A 23,730-nucleotide genomic window follows, 5' to 3' on the forward strand; every position below is an offset into this window, starting at 1 on the left:
TGTATTACTTTCCATTTGTCAATGTTAAACTTCATTTGCCACCTCTCAACCCCATCTGCTCAACTTTTCTAGATCCTGTTCCTGCAGTGTACTGTCATTACTGTCCTTAAAACCCTGCCAACCTTATATTGTCTGCAAACTTGGACATTAAGCTTGATATACCATCATTAATATCATTTATGAATACAGAAAACAACGATGGACCCAACACTCAACCCTGAGTGACTCCACTAATAACATTATTTGGATCTTTCTAGGATCCACATATATGATGTCAAAGTTATTCCATACATCCAGTTCCCTTGTGACCTCATCATAGAATCAAATCAAATTGGTCGGGCAAGACTTTCCCTTAACAAAACCATGCTCTGTCCGAGCTATCACTGAAGTCTTATCTAGATGCAGTACTTCTTTAACCAGTGCCTCCATTAATTTTCATGGAAGAGAATTTAAACTAACAGGTCTATAATTGCTTGTTTCGCCCTTTGATCCTCCTTTGTGAATTGGGGTTGCATTTGCACATCTCCGGTCCATAAGAACCTCCCCAGAGTCCAAGGAAGCTCTCAATTATTGCTAAGGGTTTGCTTACATCCCTTGCTGCCTCCTTAAATATAACTGGATAGATCCCATCTACCCTGGGTGCTTTTTTTATGTTTATCTTCAAAAATTTCTCCTCCACTTTCCTCTCAGTTATTACAAAATCATCAAGCTCACTGCCAGAGTTTAATTCACCTCTGGCATTCCCCTCCATGTGTGAATGTAGATGCAAAACACTCATTTAGTTTCTTAGCCACCTGAATAGGATCATCAAAAGTTGAACCATCAATATCCAGTGGACCAATCTGATTTATCCCTTTCCTTCTAGAGTTTACATAGGTAAAGAACTCTTTGTTGTTTTTCTTTGCATCCTTTGCCAAAGATTTCTCATAATCTGCCTTTACCTGCCTAATCTCCTTTGTGACTTGGTTATCTCTGATATCTATCATAGGCTTCCATGTCACCCATTAATTTATATGTATCCCATGCATTTTTCTTCTCTGCCATACGTCTCATTAGTTCATCTGACATCCATTTAGGCCTAAACCTTGAACAATATTTCTTAGTTGGTATGTAACGCCTAGTAGCTTCCAAGATAACTTCTTTGAATGCTTCCCATTTTGAACTTGCTGTTGCTAACATCATCAGTTGGTCCCACTGTATAGAATTTAAATACTGTCTCAGTCCATCGTAGTCGCCTTTGCGAAAGCAATAACCCTTCCCTTTACCCCTAATGGTAGTTACCTCTTTGAGTAAATCCCACTTCAGCACACTGTGATCACTGCCACCTAGTGGTTCCTTTATCTGCAGATTCTTGATGCATGAAGAATCACTACTGATAATCAGATCAGGAGTATTACTCCCTCAAGTTGCCTCTCACGAACATGCTGATGTAGAAAACAATTATCCAATAAATCCACAAAAGCCTTGCTAGTGCGTGAGTGGCCAAACTCACAAATTCCAGTCAATATCTGGGAAATTAGAATCCCCCATTATAAGACTCACTGATTTACTGGCCCACTCTATTTCCCTGTACAGTTTCTTATTATACTCATCAGAGTCATTAGGCCTATAACACACTCCTACTCTCATGTTTTGATCTCCCAATGCCTATATCACACCAAACTGACCCGACACTGCACTGTCCAGCGAAGTCGACTTGCTGCACTTCCTTGGATTTTATGTTTCTTAACTAATAGCATAACCTCTCCTTCCTTCCTTCCTATGCTGTCTATCCTTCCTGTACACATTGTACTTCCCAAATTTCAGTTCTGCATTCCTTATATCTGTGTGACACCACGTCTCTGATATCCCAACAATATCTGCCTTTGACGTTTTGAGCAACACCTCAAATTTATCAAATTTATTTACCAAACTCCTGGCATTGGTGTATATGCAGGTATACAAGCACCTGTTCCTATTCTTACCTACCCTAACACAACCCATGTGTTTTTTACTTGTACCACAATGACTCCCAGCATTCTCTGAAATACCCTGCATCCTGTTTTCCAGCAGAGCTGGAAAACAGGATGCAGGGTATTTCAGGGTTTTGCTGCTCATTCCAATAGAAGCAGTGCAAGAATCGCTTCACCTCTGCCCGTGGCTACTGTTAATCTATTAACCCTTGTATCCCCCGAAGGTAGCAGTATTCCGACCTGCCTAACACTTCCTCGATAGCATCAGCAAATATTCTTACACCATTTCTATTTAAGTATATCCCATCCCTGTAGAAGCAGTCTCTCCTGTTAACAAGTACAGACCAGGCTGAAAAAAAAATTCTACCCCTTGAGCATTGCACAATCTTTCCAGGGCCAAATTGATCAACAAAGCTCTCATCATATATTCCCTCCTATGGTGTCTGGGAAGAATTACAGGCACTTTCAAATTCAACCCTAATTCACAGCTTTTTTTTCAACAGTGATCTGTACTTGTTAAGTAATTCTACTAGTCTCCTCTGTTAATATCATTATTGCCAACGTGTACAAAAATATCACCTTTACTGCCCTTAAAAGATGATATCCACTCTACAATGTCATCAACCTTTGCCCCTGGCAGACATACCTTGGTCTTGTTCCACCTATACTTTTAACATACCGTTTTCCCCGTTTCCTTGACAATAGAGTCACCAACAACTACTAGTTCCTGTGGGACCAGCGCATTCTGCCTTGGGGGTTGCCGCTGTTTTGCGTGATGATCAAGTGCAAGTTCTGGCATTGATGTGGGCAGCTGAGACTTTGATGAGCCCTCAATTTAAATCCTTAGAGGGCATCCACCCTGTCCTTCAAGCTCTCATATAAACCCATAACAATGCTGAGTTGTCGCCTGATTTCCCCACACTCCTTACATCGAACACACACAAAAATATTCCCCTTGGCAATATCATGTTCCATACCTGACTGTTCCACAAACATCAATCAAGCAGAGCATTTTAAAAGGCGGTGATTCAGAGGGTAACTGCCCCGCCCCTCCCCTCAGTTCTCCCTTGAGTCACATTAGCTCCCATTAGCTTGAGCCTTTTGCTTTGCTGCTCTGGTCTGAGCCACGATTTAGATTCAATTTCAATAAAATTTCAATTTCAGTACAGAATTCTAACCCTAAATATATCCCAACACAGATATAACACTATATTCTATATATATATTTTATATATTTTTTCAGTATTGAGTATTATCTCCGATTCTTATATAACTGCTGTATCAAGTTATGTATTAATTAATAATGTTACGTTTGTAAAATCTAAGTAGTTATATGTATTTAGTTAAAAAGTACAACTTAATTGACAATGAAAGTTAACAAGATTAATAAATTTTACTGATTAATTGATAATGTTATATACTATACTAAGCTAATGCTATCTAGTACGGAATATAACTTGGTATCATTTAACAATGGCGCAAGTTACGAATGGTAAATCTACGGACACTAAGTATGAATAAACTTTCAAAATCTTGCTGTCTAAATTCAAAATAAACCAAGGATCTTCACTAGGTCTATAAGCTACTTATAGAAAATAATTTAATATAACAATTAGTCAATAAAGAGGCTAAAACCTTACAGTTTGCCGGAGCTGCAAAACTTGTAAAACACATGGATTTCATACCTTAACCTACAAAATCTCTATCAAACTTAAAAATTAAACTAAGTATCATAACTATGAATATAAAGCTACTCTATAAAATAAGTTAATATGCCAATTTAAGTTAATAAAACAGAAAAAACTTCACTATTTTCTGGAGGGGTAAAAACTTTGCCTGCACAAGGCTACTCTCGTTCCCCTAAAGATAGCATTAATAGAGGCATGTGATGCAACAAAGAAAGCTTATACAGCATCAGCCAAAAAAATAAACAAAAAAACTTCCTATTTTGGCCACCCATTTGCTCCAATAGTTTGTCCAGTTCTTCCTTGAATTTATTTAAACTAACAACTTCCACAATAGCAGAGGGAAGTTTGTTCCAACAATCAACTACCTGCTGGCTAAAGGCATTTTTCTGTACATCTTTTTCAGACAACTGTCTTTCCTCAATTTCAGTTTATGCCCACTCAGGTTCGTAGTCTGATCACGAGAAAGAATCGCATCAGCAAGCCTGCTCAATGCTAATGCGATTCTTTCTCTTGATCAATCCATTCAAAGATTTGAATGGATTGAGAACCTATAGAGGTAATCAATCAAATCACCTCTATAGGTGCCTAGTCTCCAGATGCTTCAATTTGCAGAATTAAGCCTTTCTTGGTAAGAGCAACCCTTTAATTCCACTCACCAATCTTGTTCCCCTTCGCTGTACTTGTTCCAGCAGCTCTACATCCTTCTTGAAATGAGGCCTCCAGACCTGTATGCAGTAATCAAGGTGTAGCCTGACAACTGCCTTATACAAAGGGATAATCAACTCCTTATTCCTGCTAGCAAAATTCCTGTATATCATTGACAAGAAACCATGACCTGCTCTGGCAGCCTGTCTGCACTGTTAAAAAAACTTCATATCTGACTGCACAATTACCACCAGTTCTTTTTCATTCTCCACTGCACTGAGGGTAGTACCTCATAGTTGTATGTTACTCTGAAGTTACTGCTATCCATATGCAGTACTTTGTCCTATACTTATGGGTTATGAGGTGGCAACTGAAATTTAACATTTGTCAATATTAAACTTCAGTTGCCATCTCATAACCCATCTGCCAAACTTTTATAGATCCTGTTGCAGCAGTGTACTGTCATTAACAATTCTGAAAACCTTCATATTGTCTGTAAAACTGGACATTAAGCCAGATATACCTTCATCAATATCATTGATAAATATAGAAAACAATAATGGGCACAACACCAAACACTGGAGGACTCCAATAATAACATTTGGCCATGAAGGGCAGAATTCTGATTACCACTCTCTCTTCTCCCACTCCACCATCCCTTTACCAACGGCAGCAAGTTGGCCTTAATGCAATACTGCTCCAATTTTATTTAGTGTACTCTTAGCATTGGTGTACATGCAAGTATAAATGCACCTGTTCTTACTCTTAGTTATCCTGACACAGCCCATGTATTTACTTGTTCCATGATGACTCCCAGCAATCCTTGAAATCCCCAGCACCTTGCTTTCCAGGCTGCTGCTCACTCCAATAGAAGCAGTATAAGAATCACTTTCACCTGTGCCAGCAGCTACTATTAATCTATTACTCTGTGAATTTCCCCAAGCTATCAGTTTTGTATCCCACCTAACACTGCCTCGACAGCATCAGCAAATATTCTTGCGCTCTTTCTATTTAAGTGTATCCCCATCCCTGTATAAGCAGTCACACTTGTTAACAATTACTATCTACAAAAATTCAAGAACTCTGGCTTCAGAACTTTTTGCATTTGAGATCACCATAAAAAGATTAAAAAAAAAAGTTAATTAGAAACACTGAATAGCTGAAATGAAATACTGAAATAAAAATAATTAATAAAATTTCAGAAAATATACACTTTTTTTTTAGTACATACCTCTTGTAGACTGTTTTCACTTTTTTTGGTAGATAAATTAAGATGCCTTTCAAGTGACTGACAATACTTAGTAGTTTCTTTCTCAAATTTTTTTTTACCTTCCTAGAAGGATGAAAACAATAAAAGAATATTGAAATAATTTCATGACAACAGAAAATACCAAAACAATTGTGGTACCAATAAATGCAATAGTGAAAAAATTTATTAATCCACCTATCAATAGTCTCTCACCAAAAAAAAAAAAAATTTTTATATATAAATGGCATAATGTCGTGAGTGTTGCAGTTGAAAACAAAACTGCTTCTTTTCCCATTATACATATTTTTTTGCCCAGTTAAGGTTTTTATATACACTATATATTTATTTATATACTCTCTCTCTCTCTCTCTCCCTCAGATTTGAGATATCATGCACCACAAAAATTCAAATCTTTGTTACCTCAGAGGCTTTGGACATGAATATACACTTAATAAAAATTATTTTAATAAACAATATAAAATGAAAATACAAAAGACTTTGTACATATAATGATAATCCACTTAAATTATACAGTAATTCTGAATTTCCTGCAATGAATGCAATCCAAAAATGTTAGATATACTTTTAGCTAAAATTTTTAAAAACTTTTCATGATGTTCTTTCAATTTGGATTAATTAATTTAATTAATTAATTTTTCTGTTTATACTCCGCACGACAACCAAGTCAGTAGAGTTTATAATAAATTGTGAATACGAATATTTATCGTATTTAGTAGTCACGGGCTTGAACCCCGGTCACTCAAGGAAAACGTGCTATGCACTCTCGCTCCTGACCACTCGGCTACGTCAGGCACTGAAAGATTTAATTTTTAGTGTCAATTCAGTTTCTAATTCTGTAGCAATGAGTGCAAACTTTATAACCATAAGCACAATATAACAACAAGCACTACGATCATAGATGAAGCCTGGAAAGCAAGGTGCTGGGGATTTCCAGGACTGCTAAGAATCATCATGGAACAAGTAAATACATAGGCTATGTTAGGATAATAAAGAGTAAGAATAGATGCATGTATACTTGCATTTACACCAATGCTAAGAGTATAGTAAATAAATTTGAGATACTGGTCAAGACATCAAAGACAGATATTGTTGGGATATCGGACATGTGGTGTCACACAGATATCAGGAACACATAATTGTAATTTGGGGAGTACAATGTACAGAAAGGATAGTATTAGTATTAGTAATGGGCCGCATGGTGCAAGAAAGCCTATGGCTTATGCTGCACCAGCCAAAAAAAAAAAAAAAAAAAAAAATCCGAACAAAACAAGGATAAAAACAAAAAAAAATATATATATATAAAATAAATAAATAATAATAATTAATTAAAAAAGGAAATTAAACCTATCATCCCATGCGCCTCCCCTACCCGAAGGCACCATCCAGATGACCCTTGAATTTCGGCAAACTGTCGGCTTCCACCACTCATGAAGGCAACTTATTCCAGTAATTTATAACTCTCTGGCTAAAATAAAACTTCCTGCAGTCCAATCTAAACATTTCCCCCCCGTAACTTGAATTTATGTCCCCTAGTTCTAGCATCATTTATAATCTTGAAAATTTCGTCCTCATTCATTTTACTGATGCCTCACAGAGCCTTAAACACCTCAATCAAATCTCCTCTAAGGTGTCTAGTTTCCAAACTTTGCAACCCACATATTCGAAGTCTTTCTTCATAAGGATGCCCTTTTGCAGATCTCACCAGAATACACAGCATAGAAAGGGAGGAGGACTTATGCTGTTAGTTAAAAAACACAAAATCTAAGAAAATACATCCAGCTGAAATGGGTGGACAGTGCAATGTTCAGTCAGTTTAATGAATACAACGAACAACTGAACAGAGAAACAGTGAGCCAGTAAATCAGATAGTCTTATAATCGTGAATTTTCACTTCCTGGATATTAACGGAAACTTGTGAGTTGGTCACTAGCACAACAGCCAGGCTTTTGAGGATTTATTGGATGGTGGTTTTCTACAGCAGTAACATGTTGGAGAGGCAACTAGAGGGAGTAATATGAGGTATTGCTCAAAACATCAAAGGCAGATATTGTGGGGATTTCAGAGACGTGGTGTCACACAGATATAAGGAATGCAGAACTGGAATTTGGGGAGTACAATGTCTACAGAAGGGATACACAGAATAGGAAGGAAGGAGGGATTATGCTATTAGTTAAGAAATACATAAAATCCAAGGAAGTGAAGCCAGTCGACCAGTCGACTTTGTTGTTGTTGTTGTTGTTCTGGAGGCTTAATGGCACATAAGCTGCTAAGGCTATAATGTGCCTATTCACTTATTATATTAAAACATGAGTTTTCCCTAAATCAAAAGAAAATCTGAAATCAGAAATAATTGAAAAGCCCAGTTTGCCTGAGAAAGTCAAAAAATTCAGAAATATTTGCCTTATCACCAATGAGATTTTCAAGAGTTATTGGTTTATGGAGATTAACCAGTGAGATCAAGGATGAAGTTCTGGCTTGTTTATAATAGGGGCAGCCAATAAGAATATGTTTTACTGTCAAATTATTAGAACAATGTGTACATTGTGGTGGATCATCTCCTGTGAGTAAATGAAGGTGGGTCAGATGGGTATGTCCTATTCTTGCCCTTGAAAGGACTACTTCTTCTTGTCTCGATGTACGGATACTGGAGTGCCAGATTTTTGGATCATGTTTAAACTGAAAGAGTTTATTATTAGTCTGAGAGTGCCAGAGTGCTGTCCATTGTGATATGCAAGCAGCATGAACTGTTAGTGCATAATCTGATGCTGGAACAGGGATATTGGTTAAATCAAAAGTAGTTGGATTTTTTGCAGCTTTATCGGCCAGTTCATTGCCTAAAATACCAGAATGGGATGGAATCCAGCAAAAAGTGACCAGTTGGTTGCGTTTTTTAATTTTCAGTAATAAGCTTCTGATTTCATTAAGAATAGGGTGGACTTCATCTGAGGAATTACATAACGACATGATTGAGCTGAGGGAATCAGTGTAAATAACTGATTTGAAGGAACTGTCTGAACAGAGATTTTCTAAAGCTAGTTTGATTGCATATAATTCAGCAGAAAATATACTAAATTCTGATGGAAGGGAAACTGATACAGTTGTATTCGGAAACACTGCAGCTGCTCCAACATTTGAATTAGATTTAGAGCCATCTGTATAGATTGGGGAGAAGTCAGTATATCTTTGAGTGTGAACTGCATGAATTTGTTTGACATTTGATGCTTGCAAAGTATTCTTTCTCCATTGACAGAGGTAAGTGTCACAGGTTGGAAGAGGAGGAGGAGTCCATGGTGGCTGAGTACATGTGGCTACTTGTTGTACGGAATGGACGGAAATATTCCAAACTTGCTCCAATTCAAGAAGGCGAAGACCAGCTGGCTTTACTATGCTAGGTTTGTTTCTGTATAAGATTTCAAATGGTGGGTTGAAAAGGTATGACTGAACGGGATGAGAGGCACAACTTTGTATCTTTACAGCATATTTGAGTAACAGTGTTTTCCTGCGTAAAGCTAGTGGGGGCTCGTGAGCATCAATGTAGAGACTATGTGCTGGCGACGTTCTGAATGCACCAATTGCAATTCTCAAAGCACTGTGCTGAATTGGATCAAGCCAGCGTAATACACTCTTTCTGGCACAATCATAGACAGGAGCACCATAATCGAGACGGGATCTGATTAATGCCCTGTATAAACGAAGAAGCGAGGTACGATCTGCACCCCATGTTTGGGCAGATAAAGCTCTGAGTATGTTTATCTTTTTTAGACATGACGTCCGTACATTTTTAATATGGTCTAGGAAATTTAACTTGTTGTCAAGGATTAATCCAAGAAATCTGATGTTGCTGGTGACTGGGACAACGATGTTAGAAATTTGAAGTTCAGGATCTGGATGGAGTTTGCGTTGTCTACAGAAGTGGATGGCAACTGTTTTCTGCTGCGAGAGCCGATAGCCGTTGAGGCTTGCCCATTGTTGAATTTTATTAAGTGATATCTGAAGCTGTCTTTCAACAGACCTCATGTTTTGAGAATGACAGGAGATGGAAAGGTCATCTGCATAAAGGTAAGTCTCAACTGTATTTGGAAGCTGCTTAGTGATAGAATCTATTCTCAGAGCAAAAAGAGTGGCACTCAGTACTGATCCCTGTGGAACACCTTCTTCCTGGATGAAAGTTGTGGAAAGGGCATGTTGGTATCGAACTTGAAATGATCTAGTATGTAAGAAGTTCTCAATAAATATAGGGAGGTTGCCTCGTAGTCCTAGAAGGTAAAGATCACTAAGTATACCATACCGCCAAGTGGTATCAAAAGCCTTCTCTATGTCTATTGAAACCATTACTAGATGTTCACGTTTGACAAAAGCATTACGGACGGCAAATTCAGCCTTGACCATAAGATCTAGGCATGACCTGTTTTGACGAAAGCCATATTGACTATGGCTCATTAGCTGTTCCGACTCTATGATCCAGACGAGTCTTCTGTGGATAATTTTCTCAAGAATTTTGCTGAGGCAGCTTGAGAGAGATATGGGTCTATAGCTATTCGGGTTGGATGGATCTTTTCCAGGTTTCAGGAATGCCAAAACTGTACAGTGATGCCAAGAAGCTGGAAAAACATTTTCTAAAAATATGCGATTGTAAAAGACCAGGAGGCAGCGCAAAGCTTTGTCATCAAGATGTTGTAGCATGACATAATAAATCCCATCTGGCCCGGCAGCACCATTGCGGGCAGTTTTAATGACATGTAAAAGTTCAGAATATTGCAGAGGTTTGTTATATGGGAGAAGACGGGCAGTTTGAAAATGAATAGCATGCTTTTCTTCAGTGTTTTTAATTCTTTGGAATGAGGTAGGATAGGCTGTTGCTGCTGAAATTTCGGCAAAAGTATTTCCCAAAGCATTAGCTATATCTACTGGATTAGAGAGATCTTTCCCATTCCAAGAGAGGATTGGAGAAGGTATGGTAGGAAACTTACCAGACAGCTGTCTAATTTTTTTCCATATTATTTTGGAATCAGTATTTCTGTGAAAACTAGAGGCAAAACGGATCCAGGATTCTTTCTTTGCTTGCTTTTGTATGAAGCGTGCTTTTGCCCTTAATTTCTTATAGTTAATAAGATTGACTGTGCTCGGACATTGCCGAAACAAATTCCAAGCTTTATTTTTTGCTCTCTTTGCTGTGGTGCATTTGTCATTCCACCAGTAATTATGATGTTTTCGGCCCGGGGGATTTGATAGTGGTATTGTATTTTTAGCCACATTTAGAAGATGCGACGTGATGTAATCTGTGGCATCATCAATATGTTGGAGGCAGATTTTTTCCTCATCAAGGTCGATTGACGATTGAAATTTTGCCCAGTCTGCTCGGACAAATTTCCACTTTCTGCACGGTTGAATTGAAGGAGTCTTTGCTATCAGAAAGTTGCATACTATTGAAAAGTGGTCACTGCCCATGGGATCATTTATTACATTCCACTCTATGGTTGGGACTAGTACTGGTGAACAAATTGTGAGGTCTATTGCTGATGTGTGTCCTGCTGGGAGCTGTACGTGTGTCGGTGCACCAGTATTGAGTATACTGAAATTTAGTGCCTCTAAAAAGCTTTCAATTAGTCGGCCACGTCTATCCAATTTGGGAGAACCCCATAATGGGTGGTGCCCGTTAAAGTCCCCTAATATACAGAGAGGTGGAGGTATCTGTATAAACAGGTCTTCAAGATCTCTTAAAGAGTAAGAACGGTTTGGTGGTAGGTAGATTGAGATAAGTGTTATTGCACTATGGAGAGTTATGCGAACAGCAACAGCTTCTATTTCAGTTTGGATTGGGATATGTCTAGTTGGGATCTTCGAGTTTACTAGGATTGCTACCCCACCATGGGCAGCATTAGCGGTATTTCGATCTCTTCGGTAAAGGCAATAGTTCTTTATCGAAGGAGAAATTTGTGAGGTCAGGTAAGTTTCCTGTAGACAGAAGGCAGCTGGAGAATATCGGTTAATTAAGTATTGAATATCGTCAGTGTTGCAACGAAAACCTCTGCAATTCCATTGTAAGATATTGTGGTTCATTTAGGTTTAGTTGAGGATGATTCATCAGACTGTTTTTTGTTTGAGCACTTTTTCCGGTCTTTTTTTGGGAAGCTGGGGCGCCCAGTATCCATAGTGTCATTTGCATGAAGTTCTAGTATGGGTTCCTCAAGATCTGAGTGTACATCTACTTCCATACTATTGGTGGATGATTCAGGTTTCTTGTTGTCTTTGGTAGTTTTTAATTTTTCTTTATCATGCGAGACTGTCCGAGTATCAGTTGGGATGCTGATTGGAGTGTTGGTCGATTCACTGGTTTTAGTTTGATGTGTGTCTTTTCCTGAATTAGATAGTGTATTTTTAACCCAATTAGCCATAGATGTGCTGGGGGGTATTGATACATCTGTTTGTACTGCTGTTGAAATAAAGCTTCGAGTGTGAGACGCATATGAACGACTGGGCATGGTCAACATAACCTGTCTGCGTGCCTCAGGGTATGTGACTTTGTGTTCAATTTTATATTTTTGAATTTTCTTCCCTGTTTTCCACATTTCACAGGATTTTGAAAATGCTGGGTGACTTTCTTTGCAGTTAGGGCAAATGGGACTTGATGCTGAACAGTCTGCTTGTGTATGTTCCTTGGAACCACAAATAGGACAAATAGCTTCTCCTCTGCATGCTTGTTGGGAATGTCCATATTTTTGGCATTTAAAACAACGAATCGGGTTAGGAATATAAGCCCGAATTCGGCAGTTTAAATAGCCAGCTTTTACTGAGGATGGCAAATCTGGGGTACTGAAGGTTAAAATGATTGACCTAGTTGGGACGAGATTTCCGTCTTTTTTGGTCATTATGCGTTTGGCGTTGGTTACTTTTTGATTACTCAGTTCTTTAACTAATTCCTCTTCTGATATTGTAAGTAGGTCCCATTCGGTTATAACGCCTTTCGAGGAATTTAAGGTGTTGTGCGGAGTAATAGATACTGGCAGGCCACCGAATGTCGTTGTTTTGAGCAGCCACTCGGAATGTTTGGAGTTGGCTGTTTCAATTAATAGGTCTCCAGATTGCAGTCGTTTAACCATTTTTGGTGTTCCAGCAATCGATTCCAGAAATCTTTGGATGACGAATGGTGATAATTTGCCTACAGGTTGGTTGGAGAGAGAGTGTATCACCAGAAAGTTTGGCATTTCATTGCACTGAACTTCTCTTCGGAGCCTTTTTGCTTGGTTCACGTCTTCATCATTAGGTTTGTCTAGCCTTGAGTTTGAAGGCTCTAGAGGTGGATATTCATTTTTATCCATCGTTGCTCCTTTTAGCCCTGGGGGATAACTTTTCCCCCAGATTACCGGCCCCGCCACGGGGAGGCAGGAGCAGTGCCGCTCGGAGGCCAAGCGGTTGAAGTGTTAGTTGGTTAATAAAACAAGAAATATAGGAAAAAGAAAGGTGTGTTTCCTTTCTGTGTTCTAACTTGTGGTTTTCAAGTATAGAACTAGTTATAAAAGAAAGGCTTTTGCTAGAAACGTAGGAACTTAAAAGGAAATAACTTCAATCACTTTAGAAGAGCGCTCTATATATCACCAGAATATCGCTTGGCCTCGAAATACGCTTGGCACCCGGGGCCCCAGTCGACTTTGCTTGACAGAGCAGTGTCGAGTCAGTTTGGTGTGACATAAGCATTGGGAGATCAAAATTGAGCAGGTGTGTGCTATAGGCCTAATGACTCTGATGAGTATTATAAGAAACTGTACAGGGAAATAGAGTAGGCCAGTAAATCAGAGAGTCTTATAATGGGGGATTTTAATTTCCCAGATATTGACTGGAATTTGGGGACTAGTCACTCACACACTAGCAAGGCTTCTGTGGATTTATTGGATGATTGTTTTCTACATCAGCATGTTCGGGAGGCAAGTAGAAAGAGTAATACTCTTGATTTGATTATCAGTAGTGATTCTTCATGCATTAAGAATCTGCAGGTAAATGAACCACTAGGTGGCAGTGATCACAGTGTGCTGAAGTGGGATTTACTCAAAGAGTTGACTACCATTAGGGGTAAAGGGAAGGGTTATTGCTTTCGTAAAGGCGACTACGATGGACTGAGATAGTATTTAAATTCTATACAGTGGGACCAACTGATGATGTTACCAACAGCAAATTCAAAATGGGAAGCATTCAAAGAACTTATCTTGGAAGCTACTAGGCTTTACATACCAACTAAGAAATATTGTTCAAGGTTTAGGCCTAAGTGGATGTCACATGAACTAATGAGACATGTGGCAGAGAAGAAAAATGCATGAGATACATACAAATTAACACGTGACACAGAAGCCTATGATAGATAAAAGTTGATATGCAACCAAGTTACAAAGGAAGTTAGGCAGGCAAAGGCAGACTACGAGAAATCTTTGACAAGGAATGCAAAGAAAAACAGCAAAGAGTTCTTTACTTATGGAAACTCTAGAAGGAAGGGGATGAATCAGATTGGTCCACCTGATATCGATGGGTCAACTGTTGATGATCCTGCTCCGGTGGCTAACAAACTAAATGAATATTTTGCATCGACATTCACACATGAGGAGTTATTCAGCGAGGGGAATGCCAGAGGTGTATTCAACTCTGGCAGTAAGCTAGAGAATCTTGTAATAACTGAGAGTAAAGTAGAGAAGAAATTGTTGAGATAAATACAAGAAAGGCACCTGGGGTGGATGGGATCTATCCAGTTGTATTAAAGGAGGCAGCAAAGGAAGTAAGCAAACCCTTAGTTATAATTATGAGAGCTTCCTTGGACTCTGGGGACGTAACCATGGACTGGAGATATGCAAATGTGACTCCAATTCACAAAGGAGGATCAAAGCTTTGATATTATATACTTGGATCTTAGAAAGGCTTTTGATACTGTTGCACATGAAGACTGCTACACAAATTGGAGCAGTGTAACATTGGAGGCAAATTGCTGCTACGGATAAAGGGGTGGTTGAGGGGGAGAAGACAGAGTGGTAATCAATGGACACTGCTCATCGTGGACTAATGTTATTAGTGGAGTCCCTCAGGGCTCAGTGTTGGGTCCATTATTGTTTTCTGTATTTATAAATGATATTGATGATGGTATATCAAGCTTAATGTCCAAGTTTGCAGACGATACGAAGATTGGCAGGGTTGTCAAGGACACCGCTGACACTACGCTACTTCAACAGGATCTGGAAAGGTTGAGCAGATGGGCTGAGAGGTGGAAAATGAAGTTTAACATTGACAAATGTAAAGTACTACATATGGGAAACAGCAAACCCAGAGCAACGTATCAACTCTATGGTACTACACTGACAGTGGTAGAGAATAAAAGGGACTTGGCGGTGGTTGTGCAAGCAGATATGAAGTTCTCTGAGCAGTGCAGATTGGCTGCAAGAGTAGCTCATGGAGTATTGTCAATGATATACAGGAATTTTTCCAGCAGGGATAAGGAGGTGATTATTCCCTTGTATAAGGCAATGGTCAGGCCACACCTTGAGTACTGTATACAGGTCTGGAGGCCTCATTTCAAGAAGGATGTAGAGCTGCTGGAACGAGTACAGAGAAGGGCAACAAGATTAGTGAATGGAACAAAGGGGTGCTCTTACGAAGAAAGGCTTAAGTTTTGCAAATTACAGTGTCTGGAGACTAGGCACTAGCGAGGTGATCTGATAGAGGTGTATAAAGCCTTGAATGGTTTGAGCATGCTCAATGCTGATGGGATTCTTCCTCTAGCTCAGAATAATCACCTGAGAGGGCATAAATTCAAATTGAGGAAAAACAGATGTAGGATAGACGTGTGGAAATTTGCCTTTAGCCAGCGGGTAGTTGGTCGGTGGAACAGACTTCCATCCCTTGTCGTGGAGGTTGATAGCCTAAATAAGTTTAAGGCTCAGCTGGACAGGTGTTTTGAACGAACAGAGGGGTGAAGTGGAAGTGGGTTTTTTTTTTTTTTTTTTTTGGCTGATGCTGCATAAGCTTGTTTCTTGCAACAAATGCCTCTACTAATGCTAATGGGCGACACAAGTAATTATAGACCTGTTAGTTTAACTTAGGTTCCCGGAAAATTAATGGAGGCACTGGTTAAAGTAGCACTGCAGGATCATCTAGACAAGACTTCAGTTATAGCTCAGACACAGCATGGTTTTGTTAAGGGAAAGTCTTGTTTGACCAATTTGATTGGATACTATGATGCAGTCACAAAAGAACTGGATGCAGGGAATAACTTTGATATTATATACTTGGATCTTAGAAAGGCTTTTGATACTGTTGCACATGGAAGACTGCTGCACAAATTGGAGCAGTGTGGCATTGGAGGCAAATTGCTGCTATGGATAAAGGGGTGGTTGAGGGGGAGAAGACAGAGTGGTAGTCAATGGACACTGCTCATCGTGGACTAATGTTACTAGTGGAGTCCCTCAGGGTTCAGTATTGGGTCCTTTATTGTTCTCTGTATTTATAAATGATATTGATGATGGTATATCAAGCTTAATGTCCAAGTTTGCTGACGATACGAAGGTCGGCAGGGTTGTCAAGGACACTGCCCACACTATGCTACTGCAAGAGAATCTGGAAAGGCTGAGCAGATGAGCCAAGAGGTGGCAAATGAAGTTTTAACATTGACAAATGTAAAGTACTACATATGGGAAACAGCAACCCCAGAGCAACGTATCAACTCTGTGGTACTACACTGGTAGAGAATTAAAGGGACCTGGGGGTGGTTGTGCAGGAGATATGAAGTTTTCTGAGAAGTGCAGACGGGCTACAAGAGTAGCTCATGGTGTATTGTCAATGATATATAGGAATTTTTCCAGCAGGGATAAGGTGGTGATTATTCACTTGTATAAGGCAATGGTCAGGCAACACCTTGAGTACTGTATACAGGTCTGGAGGCCTCATTTGAAGAAGGATGTAGAGATGCTGGAACGAGTACAGAGAAGGGCAACAAGACTGGTGAATGGAACAAAGGGGTGCTCTTACGAAGAAAGGCTTAAGTTTTGCAAATTACAGTGTCTGGAGACTAGGCACCAGCGAGGTGATCTGATAGAGGTGTATAAAGCCTTGAATGGTTTGAGCATGCTCAATGCTGATGGGATTCTTTCTCTTGCTCAGACTAATCACCTGAGAGGGCATAAATTCAAATTGAGGAAAGACAGATGTAGGGTAGACGTGAGGAAATTTGCCTTTGGCCAGCCGGTGGTTGGTTGGTGGAACAGACTTCCATCCCTTGTCGTGGAGGTTGATAGCGTGAATAAGTTTAAGGCTCAGCTGGACAGGTATTTCAAACGAACAGAGGGGTGAAGTGGAAGTGGTTATTTTTTATTTATTTATTTTTTTTTTTTTTTGGCTGATGCTGCATAAGCTTGCTTTCTTGCATCAAATGCCTCTACTAATGCTAATCTGATCATCAGCAGTGATTCTTCATGCATTAAGAATCTGAAGATAAAGTAACCAATGGGTGGCAGCGATTAGTGTGCTGATGAGCGAATTACTAAATTTGTAACTACCATCGGGGGTAAAGGGAAGGGTTTTTGCTTTTGTAAAGGCAAATTCTAAATGGGAAGCATTCAAGGAAGTTATCTTGGAAATTACTAGACATTTTTTTCTCCCAACTAAGAAATACTGTTCAAGGTTTAGAACTAAATGGATGGCAGATGAACTAATGAGACTCATGGCAGAGAAGAAAATGCATGGGATACATACAAATTAACAGGTGACACAGAAGCCTATTGTAGATATAAACTGGTCTGTAATCAAGTCACAAAGGATGTTAGGCAGATTACAATATATCTTTGGCAAAGAATGCAAAGAGTTCTTTACTTATGTAAACTCTAGAAGGAAAAGGATGAATGAGATTGGTCCACTTGACATCGACGGTTCAACTGTTGATAATTCTGCTCAGGTAGCTAGCAAACGGAATGCCAGGTGTATTAAACTCTGGCAGTGAGCTAAATGATTTTGCAATAACTGAGAACAAAGTGGAAGGGAAATTGTTGAAGTTGAACATAGGCACTTGGGATTGATGGGATCTATACAGTTATATTAAAGGAGGCAGCAAAGGAAGTAAGCAAACCCTTAGCCATAATTATGAAAGCTTCCTTCAACTCGGGGGAGGTTACCATTGACTGGATGTGCAAACATGTCCAATTCACAAAAGGAGATCAAAGTGTGACATGAGTAATTACAGAACTATCCGTTTAACTTCTGTTCCAGGGAAAACAATGGAGCCACTGGTTATATAAGCACTGCAGGATCATCCAGACAAAACTGAACTTATAGTTCAGAGACAGCATGGGTTTGTTAAGGGTTAGTCTTGTCTAACAAATTTGATTGGATATTATGATGTGGCCACAAAAATACTGGATGCAAAAAAATAATTTTGATATCATTTAACTTGGATTTTAGCTAAGTTTTTTACATTGTTGCACATGAAAGACTACTGCACAAATTGGAGCAGTATGCCATTAAAGGCAACTTGCTATGGATAATGGGATAGTTGAATGGGAGAAGACAAGAGTGGTAATCAATGGATACGCTCCTCGTGAACTAATGTTATTAGTGGAGTCCTCCGGGGTTCGGTGTTGGGTCCCTTGTTTTCTGTATTTATCAATGACATTGATGAAGGTACATCAGCGTTTACGTCCAAGTTTGCAGACGATACAAAGGTTGGCAGGGTTGTTAATGACAGTACTGCAACAAGATCTAGAAAAGTTGAGCAGATGGGCTGAGAGGTGGCAGCTAACGTTTAACATTGACAAATGTAAAGTATTGCATATAGGTAGTAGTAACCCCAGAGTAATGTACCAACCGTGTGGTACTACATTCTGAGTACTGGAGAATGAAAAGGACCTGGGGGTAATTGTGCAGTCAGATATAGTTTTATGAGCAGTGCAGGCAAGCTGCAAGAGTAGGTGTCTTCTCAATGATATACAGGAATTTTGCTAGCAGGGATAAGGAGATGGCTGTCCCCTTGCATAAGACAATGGTCAGGCCAAACCTTGATTACTGCATACAGACCTGGAAACCTCATTTTAGGAGTAATGTAGGGCTGCTGAACAAGTACAGAGAAGGGCAACGAGATTGGTGAATGGAACAAAGGGTTGCCCTTACAAAGAAAGGCTTAAGTTCTGCAAATTGCAGCTTCTGGAGACTAGGCACCTTTTAAAGATATCAGTAGTGGAGTAGTGTGTTTAATTCATATTACACGATTAAAATATGGTACAAACCTGATTACTTGGCAAATAATGTTACCTAGAAAATAGAGTAATAATAAAAACAATTACTTTATGAGTTAATGTATTAATTTTATGTATTATTGTATTAAATTATTTATATTCAAAAACTGGACCTGCAATCAACCCACAAATCACAAAATTACTAATACCCGACCTGCATAGCAGGTAACGCACAGGTACTCAACCCAAAGCAGGAATTTAAAGCCAAGCAAAACTTTCTTTATTGCTTAAATTATTGGGGGTTTTTTTTGTTAGCTTTTGTTTAAAATTAGTAGGATGGTTCGTTATTGTTTGTATTTAACTGCTTAAGTGGTTGAATTTGTTCTTTACATAGCCTTCGAAGTGGACTTCTCCAGTCACCGTACCGTATTGATATAAGAACATTTGAATGGCCACCATTGATACAATGTTGATATATGAACATTTTGTAAGTAATTTTCTAGGAAAATAAAAAAATTTACATAAACTTATAGTAATACAAACATGATTTTATAATGCTGTTGTCTCACACAGCACATAATATAATTTAAAATCATTCAACTTGCTAAATGTAGTTTGCATCGCAGTCAAATAAATAGTATTAGTGTAGCAATATTAATTTTGTATCTCTTAGTTCTGTGTGTTATTTTTAAATTAAATTTTGGCTAAAATTATGCCTCAGAACAGAGAAGCAAAGCAAAAAGTTCAAATGTAGTGGGAATGCTTTAGTTTAGGGGAGAACTGACAAGTTCAATTCTCCTACAAATTACAATTATATCATGTGCTCTATTTGTTCCCTCTTTGTAAAGTTACCGATACAGCAAACTTTGTAAAGGTACATGATACAGCAAAAGCCGCTTACACCTTTGTCTGCAGCAGAGGTGTACATGATTCTTTCACTGCTTCTATTAACCATGCAGCAGCCTGGAAGGCAATGTGTCAGAGTTTTAAAGGCACTCTGGGGCATCCTCATGGAAAAAGCAAATATATGGACTGTGTTAGGGTTAGTGAGAGTAAAAACAGGTGCACGCATAGTACTAGTATCAAATGATGCAAGAGAGCATGTTTATACAGCATAAGGCAAAAAAAAAAAAAAAAAAAAAAATTCCATTTCACCTATCCATCCTCTCCAATAGTTTGTCCACTTCTTCCTGGAATTTATTCAAACCATCCACTTCCACAATGGATGGAAGTTTGTTGCAGAAAGCAACCACCCATTGGCTGAAGGCAAATTTCTGCACATCTATTCTGCAACCATCTTTCTTCAATTTGAATTTATGCCCTCTTATGTGCATCAAGAAGAATCCCATCAGCACTGAATTTTCTTGAGCCATTCAAAGCCTTAAACACCTCAATCAGATCTCCTTCAGGGTGTCTAATCTCCAGATACTGCAATTTGCAAAAACTGAAGCCTTTCTTGGTAAGAGCACCCCTTTGTTCCCCTCACCAATCTCGGTTTTCCTCTCTGCACCCATTCGAGCAGCTGTACATCCTTCCTAAAATGAGGACTCCATATCTGTATGCAATAGTCAAGTTTATTTGAACTTTAGCAAAACATTTGACTTTGAACCCACACGAGACATTATTATATATGTAGGAATGATCGATGTCATGGGTACAATCCCTTACTGCAGCATTTCTCAAACTGTGCATCATGACACCCTGGGGAGGTGCCATAATTTATCAGGGGCATTGCAGACGTAATAGTTTGTAAGATTTCCAGAGCAAACATTAAAAATGTATTGAGATTGATGATTTTTTTTTTTACTATTGGATATCTACTACCATTTGATCTGTATTATTAATGTAAATCATTATAAAAAAATATATGGGGTATTTTTCAGGTATTTTCGCATGTTATTTGACCTTGCATGAGTCTGAATTACTCTATTAACATATTAAAAATAAGAAATTGCACAATTACAGATTAGCATTAGCATTAGTAGAGACATTTGATGCAAGAAAGCAAGCTTATGCAGCATCAGCCAAAAAAAAAAATAAATAAATAAAAAATAACCACTTCCACTTCACCCCTCAGTTCGTTCGAAATACCTGTACAGCTGAGCCTTAAACTTATTTAGGCTATCAACTTCCACGACAAGGGATGGAAGTCTGTTCCACCAACCAACCACCTGCTGGCTAAAGGCAAATTTCTGCACGTCTATCCTACATCTGTCTTTCCTCAATTTGAATTTTTGCCCTCTCAGGTGATTATTCTGAACAAGAGGAAGAATCCCATCAGCATTGAGCATGCTCAAACCATTCAAGGCTTTATACACCTCTATCAGATCACCTCGCTGGTGCCTAGTCTCCAGACACTGTAATTTGCAAAACTTAAGCCTTTCTTCGTAAGAGCACTCCTTTGTTCCATTCACTAATCTTGTTGCTCTTCTCTGTACTCGTTCCAGCATCTCTACATCCTTCTTGAAATGAGGCCTCCAGACCTGTATACAGTACTCAAGGTGTGGCCTGACCATTGCCTTATACAAGTGAATAATCACCTCCTTATCCCTGCTAGAAAAATTCCTATATATCATCGACAATACACCATGAGCTACTCTTGTAGCCCATCTGCACTGCTCAGAAAACTTCATATCTGCCTGTACAACCACCCCCAGGTCCCTTTAATTCTCTACCAGTGTAGTACCACAGAGTTGATACGTTGCTCTGGGGTTGCTGTTTCCCATATGTAGTACTTTACATTTGTCAATGTTAAACTTCATTTGCCACCTCTCAGCCCATCTGCTCAACCTTTCCAGATCCTGTTGCAGTAGCATAGTGTCAGTAGTGTCCTTGACAACCCTGCCAACCTGCGTATTGTCTGCAAACTTGGACATTAAGCTTGATACACCATCATCAATATCATTTATAAATACAGAAAACAATAATGGACCCAATACTGAATCCTGAGGGACTCCACTAATAACATTAGTCCACAATGAGCAGTGTCCATTGATTACCACTCTGTCTTCTCCCACTCAACCACCCCAGATGTTTTACTTCAAGAGAGGCATGGTCTCAGAAAGTTTGAGAACTGCTGCCTTAGTGAATTCTAGGATGGCTGGGAGATAAATTAATATATGTAATATTATTATAATGGCATTGAAATATTTCCAAATATTTGTCTCTAGCAGTATGTAGGTGAGATCAAAAAGTTCTGAGACTGACTGTATCGTGAAATTGCAGTTTTGAAATTTCAAGATGCAACTTGTTTGGTTATTCATTTGGACTTACTAAGGTATGAATCACCCATTTGTCTTTTGTCCAGTTCTGAATTAGTATATATTCAATATAAGGTTATTTTAAAATAAGTGATTTTACTGAGCAGCAAATCTGCATTAAATTTTGTTTCAAATAGGGAAAAGTGCATGCAAAACCATGAAATCTTAAAAACAGTTTTTAAACTGATGCCATGTGTCATTCAAAGACTTTTCAGTGGTTTGAAAAGTTTAAAGAGGGCTGCTTGTTCACAGAAGATGCTCTCACCCTAGCCACCCACCAACTTCAAAAAAAAAAATTAATTCAATTTAATGTCTGTGATCTGATAGGACTGATTGATTAACTATCCAAGGAATTGCTAATTAAATTGGTATTTCTTATGGGACATATCAATTTTAACAGAAGATTTAGAAATGCAATACATTTCAGCCAAGTTCTGCCTCATCTTCATGATCACCATAGATTGTAGTGAGTTCCAAATGTCACGATCTTCGTTCCCATTGTTGTTTTATGGCGTAAAAGCTGTTTTCACAAAATTGCACTTGATCAAGTTTTATTTCCAGTTATGTTGTTATTGATATTGGCATATTAGATGCAGTTGATAAGATTTATTAGACTAAGACAGGTAAAAAGTTCATTTACGTCTGATGTGTCTCCCATAATGAGTTGAATGGTTAATGATTCATTTGAACGAAATCCTATGAACAACTGGTTGGTGTTAACACCAGGGCATAGGGGAAACCTATGTGAAACTTGATTGTGATTTAATTATGATTTTATTGGTGCATTAGCATCTAATGGGTAAGGATAATCTCTTCATGTCTCTTTGACCAAAAACTTGATTTCTAGGATTTTGGCTGCAGTTTGATTTGGTATAATTTGTTATTTCTTTGGGATTTCTAGGTTTATGTCCATATATTTTTAGAGGCATTTCGAATGACATTTTTAGCATTAACATTAGTAGAGGCATATGATGCAAGAAAGCAAACTTAGACAGAATCAGCCAAGAGGGGGGGGGGGAGAAACACTCCCGTTTCACCCCTTTGTTCTTTAAAAATACCTGTCCAGCTGAGCCTTAAATTTATTTAGGCTATCAACTTCCACGACAAGGGATGGAAGTCTGTTCCACCAACCAACTACCCGCTGGATAAAAGCAAAATTCTGCACATCTATCCTACATCTGTCTTTCCTCAATTTGAATTTATGCCATCTCAGGTGATTATTCTGCGCAAGAGGAAGAATCCCATCAGTATTGAACATGCTCAAACCATTCAAGGCTTTATACACCTCAATCAGATCACCTCGCAGGTGTCTAGACTGCAGCCACTATAATTTGCAAAACTTAAGCATTTCTTCATAAGAGAGACCCTTTGTTCCATTCACTAATCTTGTTGCCCTCCTCTGTACTCATTCCAACAGCTCTACATCCTTCTTGAAATGAGGACCTGTATACAGTACTCAAGGTGTGGCCTGACCATTGACCATTATACAAGGGGATAATCACGTCCTTATCCCTGCTAGAAAAATTCCTGTATATCATTGACAAGAGACCATGAGCTACTCTTTCAGACTGTCTGCACTGCTCCGAAAACTTCACATCTGCCTGCAGAATTACCCCCTAGTACTTTTCATTCTCTACCACTGTCAGTATAGTACCACAGAGTTGATATGTTACTCTGGGGTTACTGCTTCCCATATGTAGTACTTTACATTTGTCAATG

The 23,730-nt window shown here is 38.8% G+C and overlaps 1 protein-coding gene across 3 annotated transcripts in view; it reads right to left on the reverse strand.

Moving 5' to 3' along the window:
- Positions 1 to 23,730, reverse strand: part of Graf (GTPase regulator associated with FAK) — a 537,792-nt gene that overhangs the window by 405,339 nt on the left and 108,723 nt on the right. For all 3 annotated transcript variants that reach the window (XM_090379073.1, XM_090379075.1, XM_090379076.1), the window contains one exon: positions 5,517 to 5,618. In XM_090379073.1, coding sequence (XP_090235199.1) covers positions 5,517 to 5,618 — 102 coding nt within the window. The remainder of the gene's footprint in view (positions 1 to 5,516; positions 5,619 to 23,730) is intronic.

The sequence above is a fragment of the Mastigoproctus giganteus genome, chromosome 8 (genome assembly GCF_048544385.1).
Source record: "Mastigoproctus giganteus isolate SK-2022 chromosome 8, ASM4854438v1, whole genome shotgun sequence".
NCBI lineage: Eukaryota > Metazoa > Arthropoda > Arachnida > Uropygi > Thelyphonidae > Mastigoproctus > Mastigoproctus giganteus.